General features: G+C 38.7%; 3 protein-coding genes across 4 annotated transcripts; 2 read left to right on the forward strand and 1 right to left on the reverse strand.

Moving 5' to 3' along the window:
- The first annotated feature begins 2,203 nt into the window (after positions 1-2,203).
- pif1 (PIF1 5'-to-3' DNA helicase homolog (S. cerevisiae)) lies at positions 2,204-11,996 on the forward strand. Of its 2 annotated transcripts, none has more exons than XM_037786412.1 (13): positions 2,204-2,359; positions 3,340-3,903; positions 4,029-4,152; positions 4,399-4,524; positions 4,762-4,915; positions 6,221-6,335; positions 7,035-7,141; positions 7,409-7,548; positions 8,838-8,944; positions 9,104-9,191; positions 9,498-9,643; positions 11,056-11,247; positions 11,683-11,996. In XM_037786412.1, the coding sequence occupies exons 2-13, from the start codon at positions 3,352-3,354 to the stop codon at positions 11,728-11,730; spliced, it is 1,899 nt and encodes a 632-aa protein (XP_037642340.1). In that variant the 5' UTR covers positions 2,204-2,359; positions 3,340-3,351; the 3' UTR covers positions 11,731-11,996. The 2 variants fall into 2 exon arrangements, with proteins under 2 accessions (XP_037642340.1, XP_037642341.1); XM_037786413.1 differs by having other exon boundaries at positions 2,224-2,359; positions 3,344-3,903.
- A 504-nt stretch (positions 11,997-12,500) lies between these two features.
- On the reverse strand, positions 12,501-14,821 carry LOC119497980 (cytochrome b-c1 complex subunit 6, mitochondrial-like). Its single transcript, XM_037786453.1, has 4 exons — positions 14,642-14,821; positions 13,931-14,011; positions 13,108-13,269; positions 12,501-12,915 (listed from the first exon to the last, which is right to left on the reverse strand). The coding sequence occupies exons 1-4, from the start codon at positions 14,687-14,689 to the stop codon at positions 12,883-12,885; spliced, it is 324 nt and encodes a 107-aa protein (XP_037642381.1). The 5' UTR covers positions 14,690-14,821; the 3' UTR covers positions 12,501-12,882.
- A 354-nt stretch (positions 14,822-15,175) lies between these two features.
- nsun4 (NOP2/Sun RNA methyltransferase 4) lies at positions 15,176-21,275 on the forward strand. Its single transcript, XM_037786438.1, has 8 exons — positions 15,176-15,423; positions 16,685-16,904; positions 17,505-17,676; positions 18,044-18,198; positions 18,284-18,444; positions 18,528-18,652; positions 18,768-18,900; positions 19,111-21,275. The coding sequence occupies exons 1-8, from the start codon at positions 15,331-15,333 to the stop codon at positions 19,252-19,254; spliced, it is 1,203 nt and encodes a 400-aa protein (XP_037642366.1). The 5' UTR covers positions 15,176-15,330; the 3' UTR covers positions 19,255-21,275.
- Positions 21,276-21,582: the final 307 nt, after the last annotated feature.

The following is a 21,582-nucleotide window of genomic DNA, read 5'->3' on the forward strand; positions in this document are numbered from 1 at the left end:
GTTTCTCTCGACAAAAAGCCAATGGCATTTTTCCATTGGGTTTTGGATTATTGCAGAAAATAAGCTCTGTGGCAAACAAACGTTTATGATACTTACACTTACTACACCATGGTCACATGAGTGCGAATATACACAACGAGGCTGTAAAGGCGGACGAGTCGGCGTGATATCGGCCACTTGTTAGCAGTCACATTTTTGAAGACACGTTAAGGGTTCAAAATTCACAAATGGGATATTTATTAATGTATTTTATGTTGTAAAAAAACAACTATAAAATCTCCTAACTTATGTTAACCACAGACCTTCAGGCACCTAACTAAAAACCCATCGACTTCCAGACGAGGGAACCGGAAGTGCTACAATGTTAACCCATTTCTGGGTTTTAGGACTCATTCCTGCAACACTCTATAGACCATCTCCAGTATTCAAAATCAGAAAAGCAAATCCACATTTTTATGTTTAAATAGAAGCATGTGGACAGAATATATGACTGTGAGTGGAGTCTAATTAGCAAATGACTCAAGAAGCTAAACTGTGGAATTGACTGCTTGTGTTTTGTACTTTAACTCATTGGTCCAAGACATTTATCTGCATGTCACCCACTGAAACCTTTAGAAATGTCAAGGCAGTGACGATATTTTAAAACGTAGGCAATACAAATGCGACGTAGGTCGTGATCATGTTTTGCTTTATAAATCAACGTGCCCCATTACTTTCTCTTCCTCATCACCTTTGGGTTACCAGAGACATCTACTAGATCCTGGCTGATGGTTAGTGCGTAGGTGAGACTCTAATTTCTCCAGATCCAGTCTCACATTGATCAAACGCCCCCACCCTGCCTCTCACAGTTCATTGCCCCCCAGCTGAAAGATCAGGGTGTTTGTCACTTTAAAGTTTATTGGGCTCCGTCAACCTTGTCTAATGACTGTGAACGTGCGTTCTCATCTCTCATCAGGTTCTCAGAAGCTTCGCACTAGTCATACAGAACGTACAGATAGGATATGTGGAAATGATAAATGGTTTGTTGCTATGTGGGATGCATGTGTGTGTGTGGGGGTATTATTAAAAGATAATGAGGGTGTGATGAAACAGTGCAGTGAAGGAGAACCAGCTTGTTGATATTTAATTATCTGTTTGTTGCCCATTTTGCATCATAACCTCCATAATGTAATATTTATGATCACAGCTGAATGGGGAAGTCAGAGATGCAGACCTTACGTAAGACTTAAAAGAAGAAAAAAAAATCCCCCCTTTTGAAGTAGTAAAATTTAAATAGAGTAGGCTACAAAATTAACCTTGTAGTCCCACTTTAATCGTGAATTCTTTAATCCAGAGTTTAGCCTGAGTAAGAAAATTAATGTCCAGTATTTTTACTGAGGATTTACTGCAACTGCACCCCCAATGATAAATTATAGATGATCACAGAGCTGGTAATGTAATAATTATAATAATAATGTATAATAGCCTACACTATAGTACCCATCCTTTCTTTCATCTCCCTCCATTAGCCATCCTTTCATTCTCTCCACATGGACAGCAGATTGTCACTGTGACCTCTCAGAGACATCTATTAAAGAATTATATATATATATATATATATATATATATATATATGTAGGTATACGTAGGTATATATATATTTATGTTTATACGTAGGTATATATATATTTATGTATATACGTAGGTATATATATATATACAGTATATATATGTATGTATGTATGTATGTATATACGTAGGTATATACATATATATATGTATATGTAGGTATAGGTGTATACATGTATGTATATACGTAGGTATAGGTGTATATATGTATGTATATACGTAGGTATAGGTGTATATATGTATGTATATATGTAGGTATATATATATATATATATATATATATATAGCCTACACAACATGTTGTTGTGAGTTGAAATCACAGTCGACTTGTACATTACTGACCTTCATAGTGAGGGTTGAAACAAAAATTAAACATGACTCACATTAGTTCAGGCAATAGAGAAAATAAAAGTGTGTATTTTTCATGTTGAAATGATCTTGAGCCTTTATTGTGAAGAGATTCTCTCTATTTCCGAATAGCCATGTGTTTATCCTCACAAATATGACGTCACCAGTCATAATACACGCGATTGGTCGGCGCAGCCAAAGGGTAGTCCCTCCTCGTTCTCTCATTGGCTGTGATTTTAAACCCCCTCCTCCTGATTGGTCCAGAGCGCCGCTCAGCTATTGGCTGAATTCACGCACCGACAATTTGAAAATCGGTGTTCACGTTGGTTCAGAGTAGCTGCAGCTGCTGCAGGGAGGCAGGAAGAAACACAAAGATTAGGACTTAATCTGATCAAAAACAAAGGTAAGAGCTGAAGTAAAAGTTTTCCCGTAACTACAAGTTTATTTCCAATCGCGCTGTTATGTTTAATTGCTACGTTATGATCCAGCAAGATCACGATGTTTGATGTTTAATTGTGTTGATTGAACGACGCTACATTGTTACAGTTCAGGGAGTTAAAGCACACTTTTATTCACAATTTCATGAACTTTGTTTAACTCTTAACTAGCAAACTGATTCATTCATTCATTATTCATTATTAATTAAAGGTAGACATCCCAAATGAATAGATAAACATAGATATCACCATGAAACCACCCCAGTTGATTACTTACAATTACTTTTGGTATTACAAGTTTTCTAAAAAATGTATGTTTAGATATGTAAATGAAGCATTATCTTATTAAATCTGTGCTAATTTGCATACATTTCCAGAACAGAAATGTTTTTGTTTTTTTATTTGACAGGGACAATACATAGGCATTGTTACACGTAATTAAAGTCTAACCGATGCAAGGTATATAGGACTTCTAGCCATAGCTAATTTGCAGACCTTGTCCCTGGTTAGGCTTTTAAGAAAAGGAAAATAAATTTAAAAAAAAATACAGAATAGCACATCTTACATAAAATCATACATATGTACTGTAAGTTCCCAATCAATAATCAATGATCACAGGTTTGGTTTAGTTTCAGCCAGTGTTTCACCTTTTCATTAAACGTTTTCAGGTCAGGTTGTATTGTGTTAAAGCCAGGTTCAAAATTATTGTTTCATTTTGTTGACATATTAGAGTCAAAGGTTTTTACAGAGGGGATTTTGGATATCTCTTTTTATTACTCCATAAATCAGAAAATACTGTCAACAAATAAACACCTACATGTGTATTTTGTACGTTTTCTTTCCACTAGTCTGATAGAAGATATGTTATGGAAACAAAAAAAGCCCAAAATTGATCAGTGCATGAAAAAATGTTCTTGCCTTAAATGTGAACTCTTGTATTTGGCAGAAAGTTGCTGCAATGTTATCCGGGGAGGACGGAGCCCAGCTGCAGTGCTGTGTGGCGGTGGAGCATCTGAACGCCTCCGGCCAGGCCACCCGGAGGCAGGTCATCCGTAAAGCCTCTGTTCTTCTGGGCCGGAACGAGTTCCAGGAGATTATCCTCCGGGTCCTCGACGGAAAAGTCCCGCAGAATTACCACCTGAAAGAATTCAAACTTTTTACCAAGTTCGCCAGGGAAGGGAAGTGCACCGTCAAACTGCTCCCTGAGAACATCCAGGTGCTCATCTCTAACTGCCCCCCCGACCGGTTGAACCTCTTCCTCAAAACCCTGAGCATCAAACACCAGGCCCGGCTGAGCAGCAAACCTCTGAACGACCGGGAGAAGCTCAAAGCCGGTCTGCCCCGCTGCTTCGAGGCCATCAGCCCCCTGCAGCAAAAGGACATCCAGAAGGTCAGTGAGCTGAGGAGTAAAGCGGTTCCCAACGGGCCGACAGACCGCACCAATAAGACGATTGTAGCAGGACGGGGACAGCAGGTCAAAAGGTCGAGGAGTGACACCAACTTCAGCCCAGTGAGTAGAACACACATCACATCAGTGTCTTTATATTCAGCAGACTATTGCACCAACATTTTCCCTCCTGGGTCGATTACATACTCTCTAATCTTTTGTAACTAATCTGTTAAATGGTGTTTCAGGTGAAGGCCAACCCGAGCAAAAAGCCCATCCTGTCTCTGCCATCACGTAAGCTGAATAAAGAACAGGCCGCTGTCCTCAGTGCTGTGCTGAGTGGCAAGAACGTCTTCTTTACCGGAAGTGCAGGTAAATGTGTGACAGTAAATTAAAGCTACATTTTCACAACAAGTTTGTAATAACTAGATGTCTAAAAAAACATACATTTGCTTGATACATTCTGCATAACTGTCTAACTGAATTATGTCTTACTGATGCTGCCAGAACATTTCCTTAAGAGAATCTGATGTAAATCTCCTTTCATGACACATTTATGGTGTTTGTTTCTCTGGCGATAAGCGAGTTGTGTGACTGTTTTGAATGTGTGTCTTTCAGGTACAGGGAAGTCCTTCTTGCTGAAGAGAATCATGGGATCTCTGCCTCCAAAGAGCACTTTTGCCACAGCCAGCACAGGAGTGGCTGCGTGTCATATCGGAGGAACAACGTTACACAACTTTGCTGGTGAGTCGTCGTGTCTGACAACAAATGTGTCTCTGTAGTTAATACGTGGTGAGAGATGTGCAGAGGTTATCCACACAGCGGACGCAATGTCAGGTGTCTCTCCACATTAACGGATGTTTTTTAATTACATTTAAATATACAGTAGAGGGAGTGAATTGAGTATTTGCATGTGTTATTGATTTGTGTCCCCTCCTGTCCATCTGTCTCTCCGTCCTCCTGTACCGGTGCCCTCTCCAGGTGTCGGCTCCGGCTCGGCCCCGCTGGAGCAATGTATCGAGCTGGCTCAGAGGCCCGGGGTGCTGCAGCACTGGACCAGCTGTCGACACCTCATCATCGACGAGGTCTCCATGGTGGAGGCCCAGTTCTTTGACAAGCTCGAGTCAGTGGCAAGGTGAGACGTCAATCTAAGAAAATCACCGTATGATGCTGATAAAGCAGATCACAGATTGATTTCTGTTGGAGAGCTTTCACATGTGTTTGGCCACTGTGTCATTAGTTATCGCTAAAGGCAGGTGCATGTTTGCTTCCTAAGTGACTGCGGCTGTTAAATTACGTTTATATATTTGTATTATGATCAAGTGAGATTTACAGTAGAGTTGAATATGTAGATATAAATCATAAAATAGAATGCCTTTATTGTCATTGCATACATTTTATTTTTTTTTCACATTTGGCTGTGCAGCTCTTAAAACGGTACATTCAACATTCCTCACGTGCATGCATGCATGCTCACACACCGCACACACCTGCCATAGTAATACAAGAAAGATTTTTAAAAAGTAGCAGAAGTGACATATCAATAATAAAAAATAAATAAAAGGGATTTAAAAAAAAATAAACAAAAATGATAAAAAAAATAAATAAAAGTAATAAAAATAGGTAAAAGTGATGCAAAAAAGAAATACAAGTAATTAAAATTAAAAATGATAAAAAAATAAAAGTGATGAAAAATAAATAAAAATAATGAATAAATAAATAAAAGTGCCCAAACAAAACAAAAAAACTTCTCATCAACGCAAAATTCTGATATTTTGGAGTATTTTACATGCAGAGCTTTCCTGGAAGTTTTATGATATCATGTTTAGGATGCTGTGCTAATGATTTCAACTAGCCCTAATTGCTGAATTCAATGATATATTTGACTGATTTAATAATTCTTATCATCTTTACACGAATTATACAAATAAATGACTCGTCACTGGTGATTAATATGACTTAATAAAAGGTTAAATAGAAGATTTAGAATCTGTAAATATACTCATAATGTTTGTGGTGTTGCAAAATGTTAAATTAAGTTTCCAAACGCACCTTGGGGACACTTTAGGTTTTTACACACTCCTTTCAGAGACTCAAATCTCCTCTTCAATATCCCTTAATGTGTTTACTGACAGTGTTTGAGCACAGTTAGATTTCCTACATAAAGATTTATCAACACTGTTGATGTGTTGGATATTTAATTCCATTTTGCTGTTATGGTTCCCATTAGAGCAGATAATTTCCTGGGTTTTATTGAAGCTCAGCAGCGCTCTGACGTGAGCTGTATTGTGTGACACATTGAATTGCAGATTTGATATGAGATGATAAAATGTACAATGAAAATCAAGGCCATCAGAAAATGAAATAATGCAGCCATATCAAAGTTAAAATCACTATATTCATCTTCAGTGACGCACATCTGCTCGCTGCACTCTTGCAGGTCGGTGAGGAGGTCTACTGCGCCGTTTGGAGGCATCCAGCTGATTGTATGTGGCGACTTCCTCCAGCTGCCTCCTGTCTCTAAGGGAAAGGAAAAGGCCAGCTTCTGCTTCCAGGTCAGACCTGAGTGCATCTTAGATCCTCCCTGTTTGTTTATGTCATTGATTTTAGTAACGCTGATGGGGGGATTAGAGCAATTGGGTCATTTCCACTGAAATAATACGATACGATAATACTTTATTGTCGCGACCCCTAACGGGATAAGCGGTTGCAGATGGATGGATGAATACTTTATTGTCAGACAGGTCTGAAATTTGTTTTGCATAACAGCAGCTCCATTTGCAACATCACAGAAAGGACAAAGACAAGAAACAAGGATATATACATTTAAACATTACAATCACAGAAGACGATATTCAGGGCCCTTCAACGTACATTTGATCTGGGATTAGGCTCCATATTTAGTTTACCGGATATACAAATACCAGAACATTTTAACAACTCTATGATCTATTGTGATTCAATCCAACTACCCTGTAATAAATCCTGCTTTAATGAAACTGTTAGAAGCACTCATTCAACATTCAATGGTACATTTTGAGATGAAGTTGGTAATTGGAATTCGAATATTTTGTGTGCTAAAAAGTAAAATAAAAAGTAAAATAAATAAAAAAGTACATGTGAGTCAGTACTGGACAGAGTCATTTACACTTATTCTGTGCTGAGTCAGCATCTGTCCTACAGACTATTATCTGCTTACATCCTGAAAACCATTAGTGGATATTATTGAAAATGATCTTTTTCCCCTCCTTCAGGCCAGGAGTTGGCGTAAGGTCATCCAGGTCAACATGGAGCTAATGGAGGTTCGGAGGCAAACTGATCAGTCCTTCATCTCCCTCCTGCAGGCAGTGAGGGTGGGCAGGTAAAGTAATGGGCACTGTCCTTTTTTCCTTTTAAGCCAAAATGTGTTTTTGTGCAGCTAATGTGTTCCCAGTGCACATCCATTTATACCAAATGTACAATATAATGAGTTGTTCAGTTACGTGTATTACATAAATGCATTTAGAGGCGTTCCAGGTCTTTCAGTCACAGCAGGACATTTTTCAAATTATTCTACAGAACATTTGGGGATTTGCTGCAAAAATGGCTTTTCTAAATGAGGAATTCTGTCTTGATTAACACCATTCAGGGTGACGGAGGAAGTCACCGCTAAGCTGATGGGAAGCGCCTACCATCGCATCGAGAGGGACGGCATCCTAGCGACCAGGCTTTGTACGCACAAAGACGACGTGGAGCTCACAAACGAGAACAAACTCCAGCAGCTGCCAGGTCTGAGTTCTACCATTTTCTTTTTCAGCTTGAAACCAGTGTTTCTTTCTCGGATCATCCAGGTGAAAATAGGCAGTGCTGTTATCCGTGGGTACGGGAACCTTGTTGAAACCTATTTCCTCAAGATATTTTCAGTCTCAGCCAGACGCCACTTATATGTGTTGTATCGTGTGTTGAGCCATAACTGCATCAGGAAACTGTAAGGAGTGTGTTTGACACACTGTGGCAGCTGTTTAACCCTTTAATGTTCTGCTCCACTGTTTGGTAGAGCACATTTTGAGTCACTATATCTTATTGCAAAATGTTTTGAACTTAACTCAACCTGATGAAGTTATCTCTACAACTCAGTTTAGGTATGTTATGCTAAAGAAATCCACTAGATGTCGCCGTGTCTTTAAATAGCATGCCTTTTCAGTTTGCCTCCTTACAGGAAGTTGGCAACCAAAAGGTTGAAGGGTCAAATCATTTTCTAAAAAACATGCTCTACCAAACGGTTCAATTGTCCTTTTTTTATGGTAAAGGTAGTAAAGCTAATAATGTAATTTTAAAATTTACTATTTGCTACTAAATTTAAAAAAAAACTTCTAATCATTCATTGTTGTTAATATGACACATTTAATGTTGGTCCATTTATGCTGAATGATTTTTAAAAACCATGCTCAACCAAACGGTTGAATTGTCATTTGCCGGTGATGGTAAGATAATGTTTTTTAAATTTCTATGAAATAAAAAAACAAGTGAACATTCATTGTTAATATAATTTGTTAATATCATATATTTAATGTTATTCCATTATATATTTGATGAAAAAAATGTCGGTATGATTTTTGTCATTTCTGTTTCACTTCTTTCTATGTTTTCAAAGTAACTTACTGTAAATATGGTAAATATCTAGAATAAATATATGGAAATAATACTAGTACTGGTAATACTACTAATTGCATGGTAACAAAGTGCCATATGTTGGTATATTAACCTATTACTTGCATAATAACAGTACATGTTTTTTATATTTATTTTACTATGAAGCGACAAAAAAAAATGTCCATTGCTTTTTTTCTTAGTGAGGACATTAAAGGGTTAAAAGTTGTTGCTTTCTTTTTGTTGTTGGGGCAATTAAGTCAGAACCAACAATATTTGTCATGATTTTTAACCATTTTCTTGTTTTGCGGTCTTTGGGTTCTTCACATGACTGTTTGCCTGTGCCCCATCATATTCTCTATATAAAACTGCCTCATTATTATTATTAGTTGTCGTCTATGAAATAAATCTCTCTCGTCGTCCCGTAGGGTCAGTGCGTGTGTTTGAGGCCCTGGACAGCGACCCAGCCCTGGTGAAGACGATAGACGCTCACAGCCCCGTCAGCAGACTCATCCAACTCAAAGTGGGAGCTCAGGTGAGACAGCGTGTGTGTGCAGAGTGTACTTTCTATTCTCTACAATCTACTGCAACTTGACATGCAGCATTGCACTTTTCATATGTGTCGAGAATACTGCGCTCCTCAGTTTGAGTGAAGACACTGACTCTTTGAAATGTACCGCTTGTTCTTTTGAAGGTCATGCTGACAAAGAACCTGGATGTGGCTCGAGGTCTGGTGAACGGAGCGCGAGGGGTCGTGGTGGCTTTTGAGTCTGGAAAACATGGTCAGTATTTGATTTATCATCCTGAAACCTGTTGCAGAAATATTTGTTCAGAAAAGCCACAATTTATTGATGTTTATAATATATATTTAGTTGTAAATTAACCTTAGTGGCAAGAGAATTGCAGAGGATTACGTTAAGGAATAGTCACAGGAGGATATTTGATAGAAGAAGGTCTGTCGTGTTGTATCAGCAGGTCAGGCAGGAACAAAATGGTTAACGCCCTTAATGAAAAGCCCACGGATGATGTCTTTTCAGTAACAACAGCGGTGGTAGATTCTCGTTCTGACTCATTCCCTGTTTCCTCAGGACTCCCACGTGTGCGTTTCCTGTGTGGCGTCACAGAGCTGCTGAAGCCTGAGCGCTCGGTGTTTAAGTCCGGCGGTGGGATCCACCTGAGTCGACAGCAGCTGCCGCTCAAACTGGCCTGGGCCATCTCCATCCACAAGAGCCAGGTGAGTACAGGTTCAATCACAGCCACGTGGTGTATTAGCTGCAACTCGCACAAAAATACTGAGAGAAATGTTCACCAAATCACTGTGATGGCATTACTTTCTCTTTGTTAAAGATATTGTTCAGTGTTGCCATGGGACACCATTGTTTTTTTCTTTTGAATGCATGACTCACTTGACGAACGGCAATTCAAATTCAATTAGCCTGAAACAAAATTTTTCTTTTGTACTGCACTTGTAGTCCTGCGTAGACCGCTAGAAATGGCTTCAGTTTGATTACCGTGTCTGAGTCGGCCTTGAATGCTCAATCATTGTCCACGTTATTGATTGTCCTTCAAGGTTAAGATGAGAGGGAAGATGACAGAAATGGACAGTGTTCAGATAACAAGAAGAATCTCCTTTTTATAGTGTTTTACATGAGAAAAGTTTCTATGAATTCACTAGTAGTAGTCTATTATCACTGGATCTACAGTATTTCTGACACCAGCACAGTAGGGCGAGCACACACTGCATCTTTTAGACATTGTCATGAAATTGACAATGGCTAGAAATCGTCATGAAATTTTGTACAGACATTCATGATCCACAGAGGATGCACCATATGTTGTTGTTTTTTTTTAAAACCTAGCACCCCCAGCAGGCCAGAGTATTCACTTAACAATCAATCTACAATCAGTCTTTCCTTTCACATCTTAAATCAAACTCCACACAAACCTGAGTTTTTAAACTAGCATTTTATACTAGTTAGTGATGAAAAAACAATGGCACAATTATTAATATTATGAGCATTTGAGCATGAAATTAGAGATGATATATCTCTTTTGTAAAACTTGGCTCAGTGTGCTTATAGCCGACCCCCCACCCCCTTCTCTCCTCCTCACTTCCCGTCATCCGTCTGTGTGCTATCTAATCTAATAAAGGCAACAAATAGTATCGGAGAGAAGTGAGACCAGGCACAACAATGCTATTTGATGTGGGAAATTGCCACATAGGCCTGGTCATACACCCTGAACACTAATCCAGTATTACTGCTTGCCACATAATGAATTGTGTAATCACAATCCCTCAGCTGCCTCACCACCAGCTCCCACAGCAAACTATCTACAACCTGACCTCAGACTGATTAGAGAGGGAAAAGGGTCATCTAGGTAATTGAGTTCGTTGGTCACGACCAACGTGTCCCCAATGTTTGATCTACAGCAGAGGAGCTGAAGCACAGGGAAATGAAAAAAAGAAATCCCACACCTGCATCCCTTCAGAGGAAATGTGTTGACATAAAAGAATTGGACATATTTTATGTCAAATACTGAAATATTCCTCCATCAATGCTTTATTTAGTATTACAAAGCGCCTATAAATTCTGGGTTGTAAAATTGCTTTTTTGACATGTATTTTTTTTTTTTCATGTATTTCAGGGAATGACCCTTGACTGTGTGGAGATCTCTCTGGCTCGTGTGTTTGAGAGTGGCCAAGCTTACGTGGCTTTGTCTCGGGCTCGGACCCTGGAGGGTCTGCGGGTGATGGACTTTGACCCCCGCGTGGTCCGGGCAGATCCAGATGTTCTCCTCTTCTACAAGAAGCTGAGGAAGGAGCGGCTGCTCATGCAGGTGAGTTCAGAGCTCTTCCTCTTGTCATTGTAATGATAACCTGTAGAAGGTGTTAATTGATAACTCGGCTTTTTATGAAATGCAGTTACAGTTCTACCATGATGTGTTAAGTACATTAAATACAAATAACGACTGTAGGATCACAATAATGACTAGGGCTGTCAATTGTTATTGTTTATCTGTACAAAATGTATCTTAGATTTGTCATGTATTTAATAATATTATCAACATGTGTTGGCAAAAATTATTGCTTTATGCAAATGTATGTACATACTGTATTTATTATTGGAAATCATTTGTAACTTTGAAGACCTTTTACATGCAAAAAAAATATATAACACACTAAAAGAAAGTGAAAAAGCACAATAGGTCCCCTTTAAGATATGTTTTCACGCACTATTAAATCTTGTAAAATAACTTCCTCTGTCTCTGCAGGCCTCCATGGATGATTTTCTTGGCAACAGCAACAAAGAAAACTGGTGAGAAGGTGAATTCATCTACATCTTCTGTGACATTGTGCACTGTGTGCATGAGTTATTCCTCTTGGGACAATTTTGTTTTTATTAAATGACTGCAACCACAGACAATCTACAATCGCAGTCTACCTCACGGTTTCAACTGGCAGCACTTGAAGTCACACTGCCATCTTCTGGTCATTTGTTTTTTTAAGAGCTTATTTTTTATGCCTCAATTTTTAATTTATTATCATGATTGTTGGTATGTATTCCAATAAAGTTTTAGTCAACTTATATATCTCTGTGTGGAGCATTGTTTTGTCATTGAGCGTTCTGAGTGCCCTGCTTTTACTAAACACACACCAAGCCAACAGATGTCTGTTTTTAGATCTACTCAACCTGAGATGTAATAAAGCAATGCAGCAAAACTACAGGGCATAATTATAATATATATAATATAACCCCAAGTGTTCCTCTGATACCATATGATCATCTAAGACTGCACAATTCAGTATTTAATGTCCCCATACCATTGTAGAGTACCAGTTCTAAAACTGGGGATGTGAAAGTTAACATTTTCTGTGAAAGACTTTGTACAGTTTTACTTTTGAATCAAAGAATTTGTGCAATATAGTCTATATTACCCCTCTGTGTACTCAAATCAGACATTTTCTCTCCCGTCAGACCCAAAGATGGCCTTCAGGGATTAATAACTGAAAGCCAGCGTATACAGTCAAATCATCAATTCCACTTGTACCACAGAAAAATCAAATGCATTTAAATGATGCAATTCAGACATACTGGAAACCAAAATACCTTTATTTGTCAGTCAGAGTGATGAAATCCATGACCAAACCTGAGTGTATATGTATGCATTGCCAGAGCAACATGTTTGCTTTTGCATAATAACTGACCACAGTGAGAGTTAGTTTGAGCCCCTTTCTTTGCGCAACCGTAAACAACTTTGATGCACTCATTACCTACAAGCAGCGACTCATATTGTACATACTGCTTCTGACCCTGTCTTCAGAAATATAGCATGTACTTAGCCCAGGAAACCAAGAAACTTCATTTACATTATTACACACAAGAAGAACAACAGAGCGGCCCTCATTATCATACAATGTTAGCGGTTAAATAGATTTTACAGCTGGTAGTGGTGGGAGCTGGGCAGGACGTTTCATTTCACATTGTGGAACAGTTTGTGCGACACCTATAGAGAGAAAAGGAGAGCACGATTAGCATCTTCATTGGAAGACAAATGCACAAAAGTTAACAAAGTTTAAAAAAATCAAGTCACATGTAGTCTGGTTTCTCATATGCCATTTGGGCACTGAAAGGGAAAAGAAGGGCACCTCATACGTTTCCTCCACTTCCATCCTCTAACACACACACACACACTTACACAATGATCCCGTGCATGCAGGAAGTCAAAAAGTTCTTCTGTGCATTCCTCAGCGGTGCTGGATCTGGAGCCGACTCTGGCTTCACAGGTCTCCAGACGCTCCCTGTAGTGCACACAGTGTTCGGTCTGCTCACACTTTGTTCGTATCGTTTCTAGGGGATCCTGAGAGAGACAAAAAGAAAATATGGTATATCATGGAAATTGGAGTCGAAATTAAAGCATTAAAGTAAAAGTACTGATTATGCAGAACTATCCATTTCTGAATATTGTGTATGATATTATTGGATTATAATTATTTGCATTAATGTCTACATTACTTTAATGTTGCAGCTGGTAAAGATGGGGCTGATTTGAATTACTTTTTATACTGCTGGGTACTTTGTGAACCCCCCCAGGGGTCAATAAAGTCCATCCATCTTGCCTATAATAATGCATCATAAGTTATTTGTTGATAATACTGGATTTTTAATCTGAATCAGCAAAGTAACTAAAGCAAATCAAATAAATGTAGTGGAGTGGAGTAAAAAGTATATTATATACAACTGAATGAAACAACTACAGTGAAGTATTCATGGAAAAAAAAGACAGATTCTGTGCGGTCACTTTGTGAAATACTAACCTAATTATCACTTTATTATTAGAGTGTGGCCTCATGTCCTTGGCCCACAGTGTTGGCCTTTTATTAAGTTATTAAATGTGACTAGTGTTCATATTTACATATTTTTGTATTTTTTCCCCCTGAGAAAGCTTTATGTGTGATGGAAGGTGAGTCCTTGGGTTATAGTCAAAGAATATTCATCAAATTAAAGAATAACAAACTTACCACCATATCTTCCTCTTCTTCCTCCTCCTCTTCTTCTTCTTCTTCTGCCGCCTCTTCCTCCTCAGCAGGCGCATCTTCCTCCTGGCCATTGACAATAATTTTCAATTCAAATCACTTTATTTGTCCCTGATATATAATAATAAATAATAATAATAATAATAAATATATATATATATATATATATATATATATATATATATATATATATATATATATATATATATATTAAAATATATATATATATATATATATATATATTATAATATAATTAGTTTGGTCTGAAAATTTATATTTTTTAAAGGAACATAGACTGTATTAAAACTAACTTCTGTCCAACACAATAATACAACTCCAATTACAATCCAACATATTTCAGATGTGATTTTATAACTATTTTAACTGAGTGCTGAACATTAAATAAACCAATAGGAAATACCACTGGTGTTGCAACCAGAGAGGAACCCTACCCAGTTAGACTAAAAACGAGCAAGATACCACTAAAAACTTTAACTCGTGGACAGTTTGTGTTATAATTCAAGCTCCAATCTACATTTGACACAATATGTCATATCTAAAAGTCTTCAAAAGAGCTGACACTGAACTCTGTTACACCACTACAGTGACCAGCAGAGCGCCGGTTAGGCAACATGGCCAAACACACACACACACAAAGCGACTAAAAAGGACACATATTAGTATTTTTTTTAGTACCTCGTCGTCGGGGTCACCGTACGTGAGCATCTTCATCTCGAAAACCATGATTACACCTCTAAAATTCACCAAAAAACCCCTTCAGAGGACAGAAGTCCCAGCTCTTCAGCTTCAGCTGCTAGTCGTTTGAGGACGTGAGGTCGTTCACAGGCAGGAAACTACGAGAAGGGTCACCGGAAGACGTCTCTTATTGGTTAAAAGGGATTACTGACGTTGCTCTCGTCCAATCAGTGATTTAGGATTTTGTGTAAGGCCCGCCCCCATATGAGTAATCAATGCGTGCGGAACTTTTCTTTTTGGAGTCGGAGCGAAGTCGGACTAAGATTAAAGTACCCTTTGATTTAATAGATACAAAAGAACTCACTAAATGAGTGTTATAGAACATTATTTCAGTATCTTAGACACATTAATATGATTGGAAAAATATGAGGTTGTTTGTTTTCTTTTTCTTTTCTTTTTTATTCTTATTTTTATTTTTATTTTGACTGTTATTTTTATTTATTTTTTATTTTTTGGGGGATATAGTAATTATTAGCCAGAATGATCCACACTCCACCAGTTGGTGGCGGTAATGCACCAAATCGTTGTTTGCCAACCGCCAGTAAACCTCAAAGAAGAAGAAGAAGAAGAAGAGGAAGAAGAAGAAGAGGAAGAAGGAAGTCGGACCAAATAGACTGTCGCACAGCAACATGTCTCTGCTCTTGGACAGCAGACTGCTGCTGAGGAGAGTTACAGATTTAAGATGTTTAACGCCGAGAAGAAACCGAGTGAAGGAGAAATGGGTATGTTGACAATGCAGAAATAGATAAAGCAGCTGATTATTGTTGTTAACTGTAAACAAACTGTTAAAATAACACTATATTCAGAGCTGTTCAGATTACCTAGCTACATAGCAACAGAGAGTCACAAGACAGTATCACATGTTGACAATAACTATGTTTACCATGCTGGACTATCAATGAGAGCTGGAACAAACATGTTAGCCCCTGGAATTAAAAAGCTGTGTTAAAATAAATAACAATATCTTGACTGTAGCTAAATGTAATCAATAACACAATACACTCATGACATTGTGGAGTATAAGACAGACACTAACTTCATGAGGATTCAATTACATTTGCTTTATTGATCATGACTGTCAGGTGAACGCGTCAATTCAATAATAAATAAAAATAAAAACAAAAACATATATATAATTTATTAAGCAAATTACAAAATATAGATATTTAAAAAGTACATGCATGTAAATGGAAGAAAACAATAAAGAAGTAATTCATGTTTGTTGTGTCAATAAAACAACCAACTAAAAAAAATTAATAACAATATATTGCAATATCAAAGGATAAATGTAAAAAAACAACAACACCATTGTTCTCTCATACAGTTTAAAATGCATATTACATAATGTTTTAGGCCCTTTTGAGATTCTGTGCTCTTTTTGTTTTGTTTATTGAGAGTGTTGACTATCCTAGTTGGGGAAACAAAATAAATACCATTCAATTGGGTTACCTGCACTAGGGCGTTTAGGTGCTATTTGTGCAAGAATCTGGCTTGCCTCACGATAGCCTAACGCCTGCAGGCTGTATTTTGTTATTCTATTCATTTGTTGATTTTCAATGAAACCCTTTGTACCCATTTCTTTTAGTGTATTTTATTTGGGGAAACTTTAAAGGACGGTAAAAGGAAAAATAAAACAATATTTCAGTTTCCTTAATTGTTTGTTATTGTAGAGGCATTTGTTCATTATTATCATTATTATTATTATTATTATTATTATTATCATTATTATTATTAAGGAGGCATTTTATTTTATATTATTATGTGGATGGGAACTGGTTTCCGTCTTCGGACTGATCTGGGGGAATCAGTACCGCCACACACTTTTATCAGATTAGTGTAGAATTGTACGCTAACAGTTACCCATGGGCATGTCCTTTTTAAAATCCCCCCATTGTAGCTGTTTAACTTAACTAATCAAACTCACACAGAAACAAAAGGGAACATCAAAACATTGTGTTTTTTTACCTCCCTGTTTCCTGACAGGCCGAAACACGCACCAAGCACCCTCCCACCCGTCTGGCCCTGCAGCACTTTGATGCCACCTACAACGTCCAGCTGGGTCAGCTGTGGCCATCAGTCCGAGCCGCCTTTCTGTCAGAGAGGAAATACGGAGCCCTGCTCAATAATTTCTCCCATGATGCCGTTCTTGCAGACCTGGAAGCCCAGGGATGCAGAGATTTCCTCAGTGATACAGATACAGAATGTAGGTGTGCATTTCACAGGGTTCACTCTGCTTACTAATACTATATCATGCATGGCACGCAGAATTTAACACACTTCTAGACGTCATGGTTTTTAAGTAATCGCACAGAAAAATGTCATAACTCAGTCAATTAATCTAATATTTTATTTTCATGTGAATGCTCTTATTTTGTGCATATGGATTTTTATTCAACAAGAATTCTTCATCAGAGACGTTCTCTCATGTTTTCCCCCGAAAGGACCACCCGTGTTAAATCCTATAATTTGTTTTTAACAGTTTTTTTGTTGTTGTGGTGAACAAGCCTCTTGATAACCAATGTGCAGGGAAGTACAATACAATTTGAAATACATATTTATTCACATTATTATATACTACAATTATCATTCAAACCATATTATTGGTTGAGTATGACCTTTATTTTTGATTTCATGTGACGCATACATTTTTTTTCTCAGAAATACTTTCATAAAAAAAAAAAAAAAAAGTACTTTAATTTACTACAAAAAGCCACTTGCAAGTCCGTCTTCTCTGAAAGCCTTAATATTAAAGCACAGTCTCTCTCCTCATATGATCAATCTGCATTCTTCATCCTTTCTGCAGCTCAGCCGTGCTTGGAGCAAGAATCTGAGGTTGCGGCTGAGGAGGAATCCAGCGGTGTTTCTATGAAGAAATCTGACACTGAGGGTCAGCAGCTATCTCCTCTACAGCTCAGTCCTAACATCAAGTGTTTAGTGTTTCCAAGAGGGGACATCACAAGATTCAAGCCTGCTGGGTGAGCTTATCTGTTGCTTACTGCGTGTAACAATCAGGGGGATCAAATGGCAGAAATGGAATATAATATTAATAAGTATGTTTTCTTCAGTGTATAATCACCTAAATATTAGAATCGTGTTGCGCTCTCTCTCTCTCTTGCTTCACCACTCAATTCCCTTGTACAACAACTGGCTCTACAGAGGGTCATTCACATTTTTGCGTCCGCCACCGTAGTTCTTCTAGATGTATGGCATACGGATGAGGCTTCACTTAGTTGCAATTTCAACGGATATTGCCAGATCCTACACACTGTTCCTTTTAACAGCATTTTCAAGTTTTTACTCAAAGTGCATTCTGATTCCTCCTTGTCCTTTTGTCCTCTAAAGACCAGACATGTGTGGGTTGTTGGGTTACTACCTGATGGACGCAGCGTCCGTGCTGCCTTGTCTTGTGCTAGATGTCCAAGAAGGTCACAATGTGCTTGACCTCTGTGCTGCTCCAGGAGGAAAGACCCTGGCTTTACTTCAAACCCAGTCTGTAGGTAAGAAGGCTGCTCTCATCTCTCTGTTTTTCTCACTTAGTGCTGTCTGTCAGTTGTAGTTAATCTTCCATCATCTGCGTTAAAGGTTTTTTGTGCGCCAACGACAACTCGGTGTCTCGGATATCGCGACTGAGAAAAGTCCTCCACAGCTACGTTCCTAAGCCGCTTTCGTCGGACGAGAAGCTACGCATCACCTCCTTCGATGGCACCAAGTGGGGGGAAATCGAAAGGAACACTTTCGACAGAGTAAGCCAGTGTCATGTAATCATAATGACGTGTTTATCCAAATATCACTTTTATCCACCTCCTCCTTTCCTTCCTGTCTTCAGGTCCTCGTTGACGTCCCCTGCACCACAGACAGACATTCACTCATGGAGGACGACAACAATATATTCAGTAAGAACAGGACCGGTGAGAGACGAAGGCTGCCGCAGCTACAGCTGGAGCTGCTGCTGTAAGTTTTGGTGAAAATATAAAGACAGTGTGACTATAACATTTTCTGTGGTTACATTTTGTCACATCGATATACAGTAAAGCCACAAGTGAACAACCGTATCTCCATCCTGCAGGGCGGGAATCCAAGCAGCTATTCCAGGCGGGGAGATCCTTTACTCCACCTGCACACTTTCTCAAATCCAGAACCTGGGTGTGGTGGAACAGGCGATCTACTTGGCTCAAGAGAACCACGGCATCCACCTTCAGGTCAGTCACACACACACACACACACACACACACACACACACATTGTCAGCGTCAACAAGAAACTTTATATTAGAGATTCAGTGATGCAACTCTGACTTCTGGAATATCAGGACTTCTTGATTATGAACACAGGAACCAAATTACAACAAATAATTTGACCTTTTTATTCTCCTTTCTTCCCCCCATTGTCCTGATCATCTCTACATTCAGGTTGTTGACCTGCGACCCCTCACACACATGTTTAGGAAAACCTTTCACTTCGCTCCTGACCTCCAGCTGGGGGAGATGGTCATCCCACACTTAGCCGCTAACTTTGGGCCTATCTACATGTGCAAGCTAAGAAGGCTCACGTAGTCTGTGGACTGATGGACAGCATTGCCCAAGCGCTCGCGGACATTTGAATGAGGGTGTTGACAGCTTTATGGACTACTGAGATGATCCTCTTGGCTCGTCTTTATGTATAAACTGTAGCTGTTGGAGCACAGTTGAAGGAGAACTTTTTGTCATGGCGGTTGGACTTTTGAAACACGGGACTACGGTTGGTTAAATGGGACAGAAAACACACAGAATCCAGTTGAATGACCCGGACCGTGACATTATTATTGTGGACACATTGAACTGCAATTTTTTTACGGAGACTTTTGGACTCAACCATCAGGAATCGGAAATTCAATTTAGGGGGATACAAGTTGGTTTTTAAAGTAAGTTAAAACTCTAGTTTGGCAACATTTCTTGTAGGACTTTATAGTTAACCAAAATTTGACCGAAATCACAATATGGTCTACTGCAACTTTCAAATCGCAGGAGGTTTGTTAAAGGTGAAATATGTGTCAAAGTACCATTATAAATTAAATATTGTTGTGTGTACACACATCATATTCTATAGACTTAAGAAAACATCTTTGTTTGGTACAGATCCCTGCAAAAAATCACACAATAATCATTTTAATGTTTTTCAATGAGAATTATGATGCAAAAATTATCATGCCCTCTTATATCGCAAATCATATCGCAATTGCAATATCGATGAAAAATAATCGCAATTAAATATATATATATATATATATTTTTCAGCCCCAATCTTTTGGACAAAACCTGCTTTGCAAAGTGTCTTTTTATTTGTAGTTTTATTTTTGCCCTCTAGGTGGCAACAGTAGCTAAAGATTAAAAGTACCCTGTGCCCACTAGAGGACACCAAGGATATGTTTCTAAGGGTTTTATGTTGACAGGAGCACCAGTATGTATGTATGTATGTATGTCTTTACATTACTGAAATACACATTTCCATCAGACTTACCTCCTCTCTCTTTAACCCTCCAATGAAAATGGGTTTGGCTTGTTCTCTGGTTATTCATCAGGTTTGATGGCTTTGCCTAATAATGTAATATGTGGGTATGTGGAAGACATAATGAACAGGCAGGTAATGACTTGTTTGACCATTTGGCTTCTCACATCTGAATCTGTGCAACTTTCATTATTATATCTGGATTGACTTCTGTTTTGCATTGACATCACTCAGAGGTGAAATGTTTCCCTCTTATCATAATGTGAGCGGAGAGGTGCCTCTTTTTCCATCACACCGCCGATGACCCTTTATGTTGTCCTGGCCAGGCAATGTAGCGTGAAAAAGGTGTGCGTGTGTGTCTAACGAGTCCACCATCCACGTCCCACCGTCATTAAGCTGCTCCCAAGTGCAGGAGCCGACTCCCATCCCCGCGCCGGGATGGACGGCAGCCATGCGGCTCCCAGATGAACATTAAAGAGGCAGCAGAGAGCTAAAATGGGGACGTCTCTCGCCCTGTTTTGCCCCTCCGCTTTTTTATTCCACAGATGAGTGCAGATAATTTTCTGTGCGATTGTGAGTGATTACTGTATTACTGCGGTAAAAGGGGGATGTATCTGGGAATGCAGAGGGAATTAATGACACATAAAAACTATTTTTGCATTGACTGCTTTCGTCTCCGGGGCCTTGGATGCCTCCCCGCACATCTTGTGATTACCTAAACGTATTGTAAATATGTGTTTCCTATGGGCTCTTACATAAATTTACATGTTTTAACACTCAGGAGACGGCAGACTGTTAGAGATGAGTTACTCTCTATTCTGCCTGTCTATAGACTCGACCGGCTGTCTGCTTTATTATTGAATTATCCAGTGAACCGCTGTGCATTTGTGTCCCTGTGTGTAAGCCTGTGTTAGGGAGACGTATGCTGTGTATTAGAAAGATGAATATTATGGATTTAACTACACAACCATGCGTCTGTTGCAAATACAATTTAAATGTTGCATTTTTGCAAATAAACATGCAAAACACCTCGCAACACACAAGCTACTGAAAGAATGATGTACCCGTTAGTAATGATGACCTCCATATAACAAAAAAAACAGAGCACCTACAGCAGGTTGTTAAATGACAGCAGCATGGAAACTTAAACCTCTAAAGAGAAACAGGTGTTACAGATGTTTAGTTCGTCTATTACCTGCTACAACTTAAAATTAAGGATTCAGTTTTTGTCTTCAGCTCCAACATTGTGCAGGGTGTCTTTATGTTTCGTAAAGATACACACCAACAAGGTGAGTCAGTTGTAGTTTGTGTATTTAAAGCAGATGCTGTTGTTCCCGCTGTGGCGTTTTCCAGCCCAGAGGTGAAGCTCAGACGTGCGTCCCAGTTGGCGGTGGGAG

The sequence above is a fragment of the Sebastes umbrosus genome, chromosome 12 (genome assembly GCF_015220745.1).
Source record: "Sebastes umbrosus isolate fSebUmb1 chromosome 12, fSebUmb1.pri, whole genome shotgun sequence".
NCBI lineage: Eukaryota > Metazoa > Chordata > Actinopteri > Perciformes > Sebastidae > Sebastes > Sebastes umbrosus.

Excerpts from the sequence above, each read along its gene's own strand:
- pif1 (XM_037786412.1), top strand. The coding sequence starts at position 3,352 with ATGTTATCCGGGGAGGACGGAGCCCAGCTGCAGTGCTGTGTGGCGGTG. Across the intron at positions 7,142-7,408 it reads CAGGCAGTGAGGGTGGGCAG|GGTGACGGAGGAAGTCACCG; the intron begins GTAAAGTAATGG and ends AACACCATTCAG. Across the intron at positions 7,549-8,837 it reads CAAACTCCAGCAGCTGCCAG|GGTCAGTGCGTGTGTTTGAG; the intron begins GTCTGAGTTCTA and ends GTCGTCCCGTAG.
- LOC119497980 (XM_037786453.1), bottom strand. The coding sequence starts at position 14,689 with ATGGTTTTCGAGATGAAGATGCTCACGTACGGTGACCCCGACGACGAG. Across the intron at positions 13,270-13,930 it reads AAGAAGAGGAAGATATGGTG|GATCCCCTAGAAACGATACG; the intron begins GTAAGTTTGTTA and ends TGTCTCTCTCAG. Across the intron at positions 12,916-13,107 it reads TGCATGCACGGGATCATTGT|GTGTCGCACAAACTGTTCCA; the intron begins GTAAGTGTGTGT and ends TTCTCTCTATAG.
- nsun4 (XM_037786438.1), top strand. The coding sequence starts at position 15,331 with ATGTCTCTGCTCTTGGACAGCAGACTGCTGCTGAGGAGAGTTACAGAT. Across the intron at positions 16,905-17,504 it reads CAGTGATACAGATACAGAAT|CTCAGCCGTGCTTGGAGCAA; the intron begins GTAGGTGTGCAT and ends TCCTTTCTGCAG. Across the intron at positions 18,199-18,283 it reads ACTTCAAACCCAGTCTGTAG|GTTTTTTGTGCGCCAACGAC; the intron begins GTAAGAAGGCTG and ends TCTGCGTTAAAG.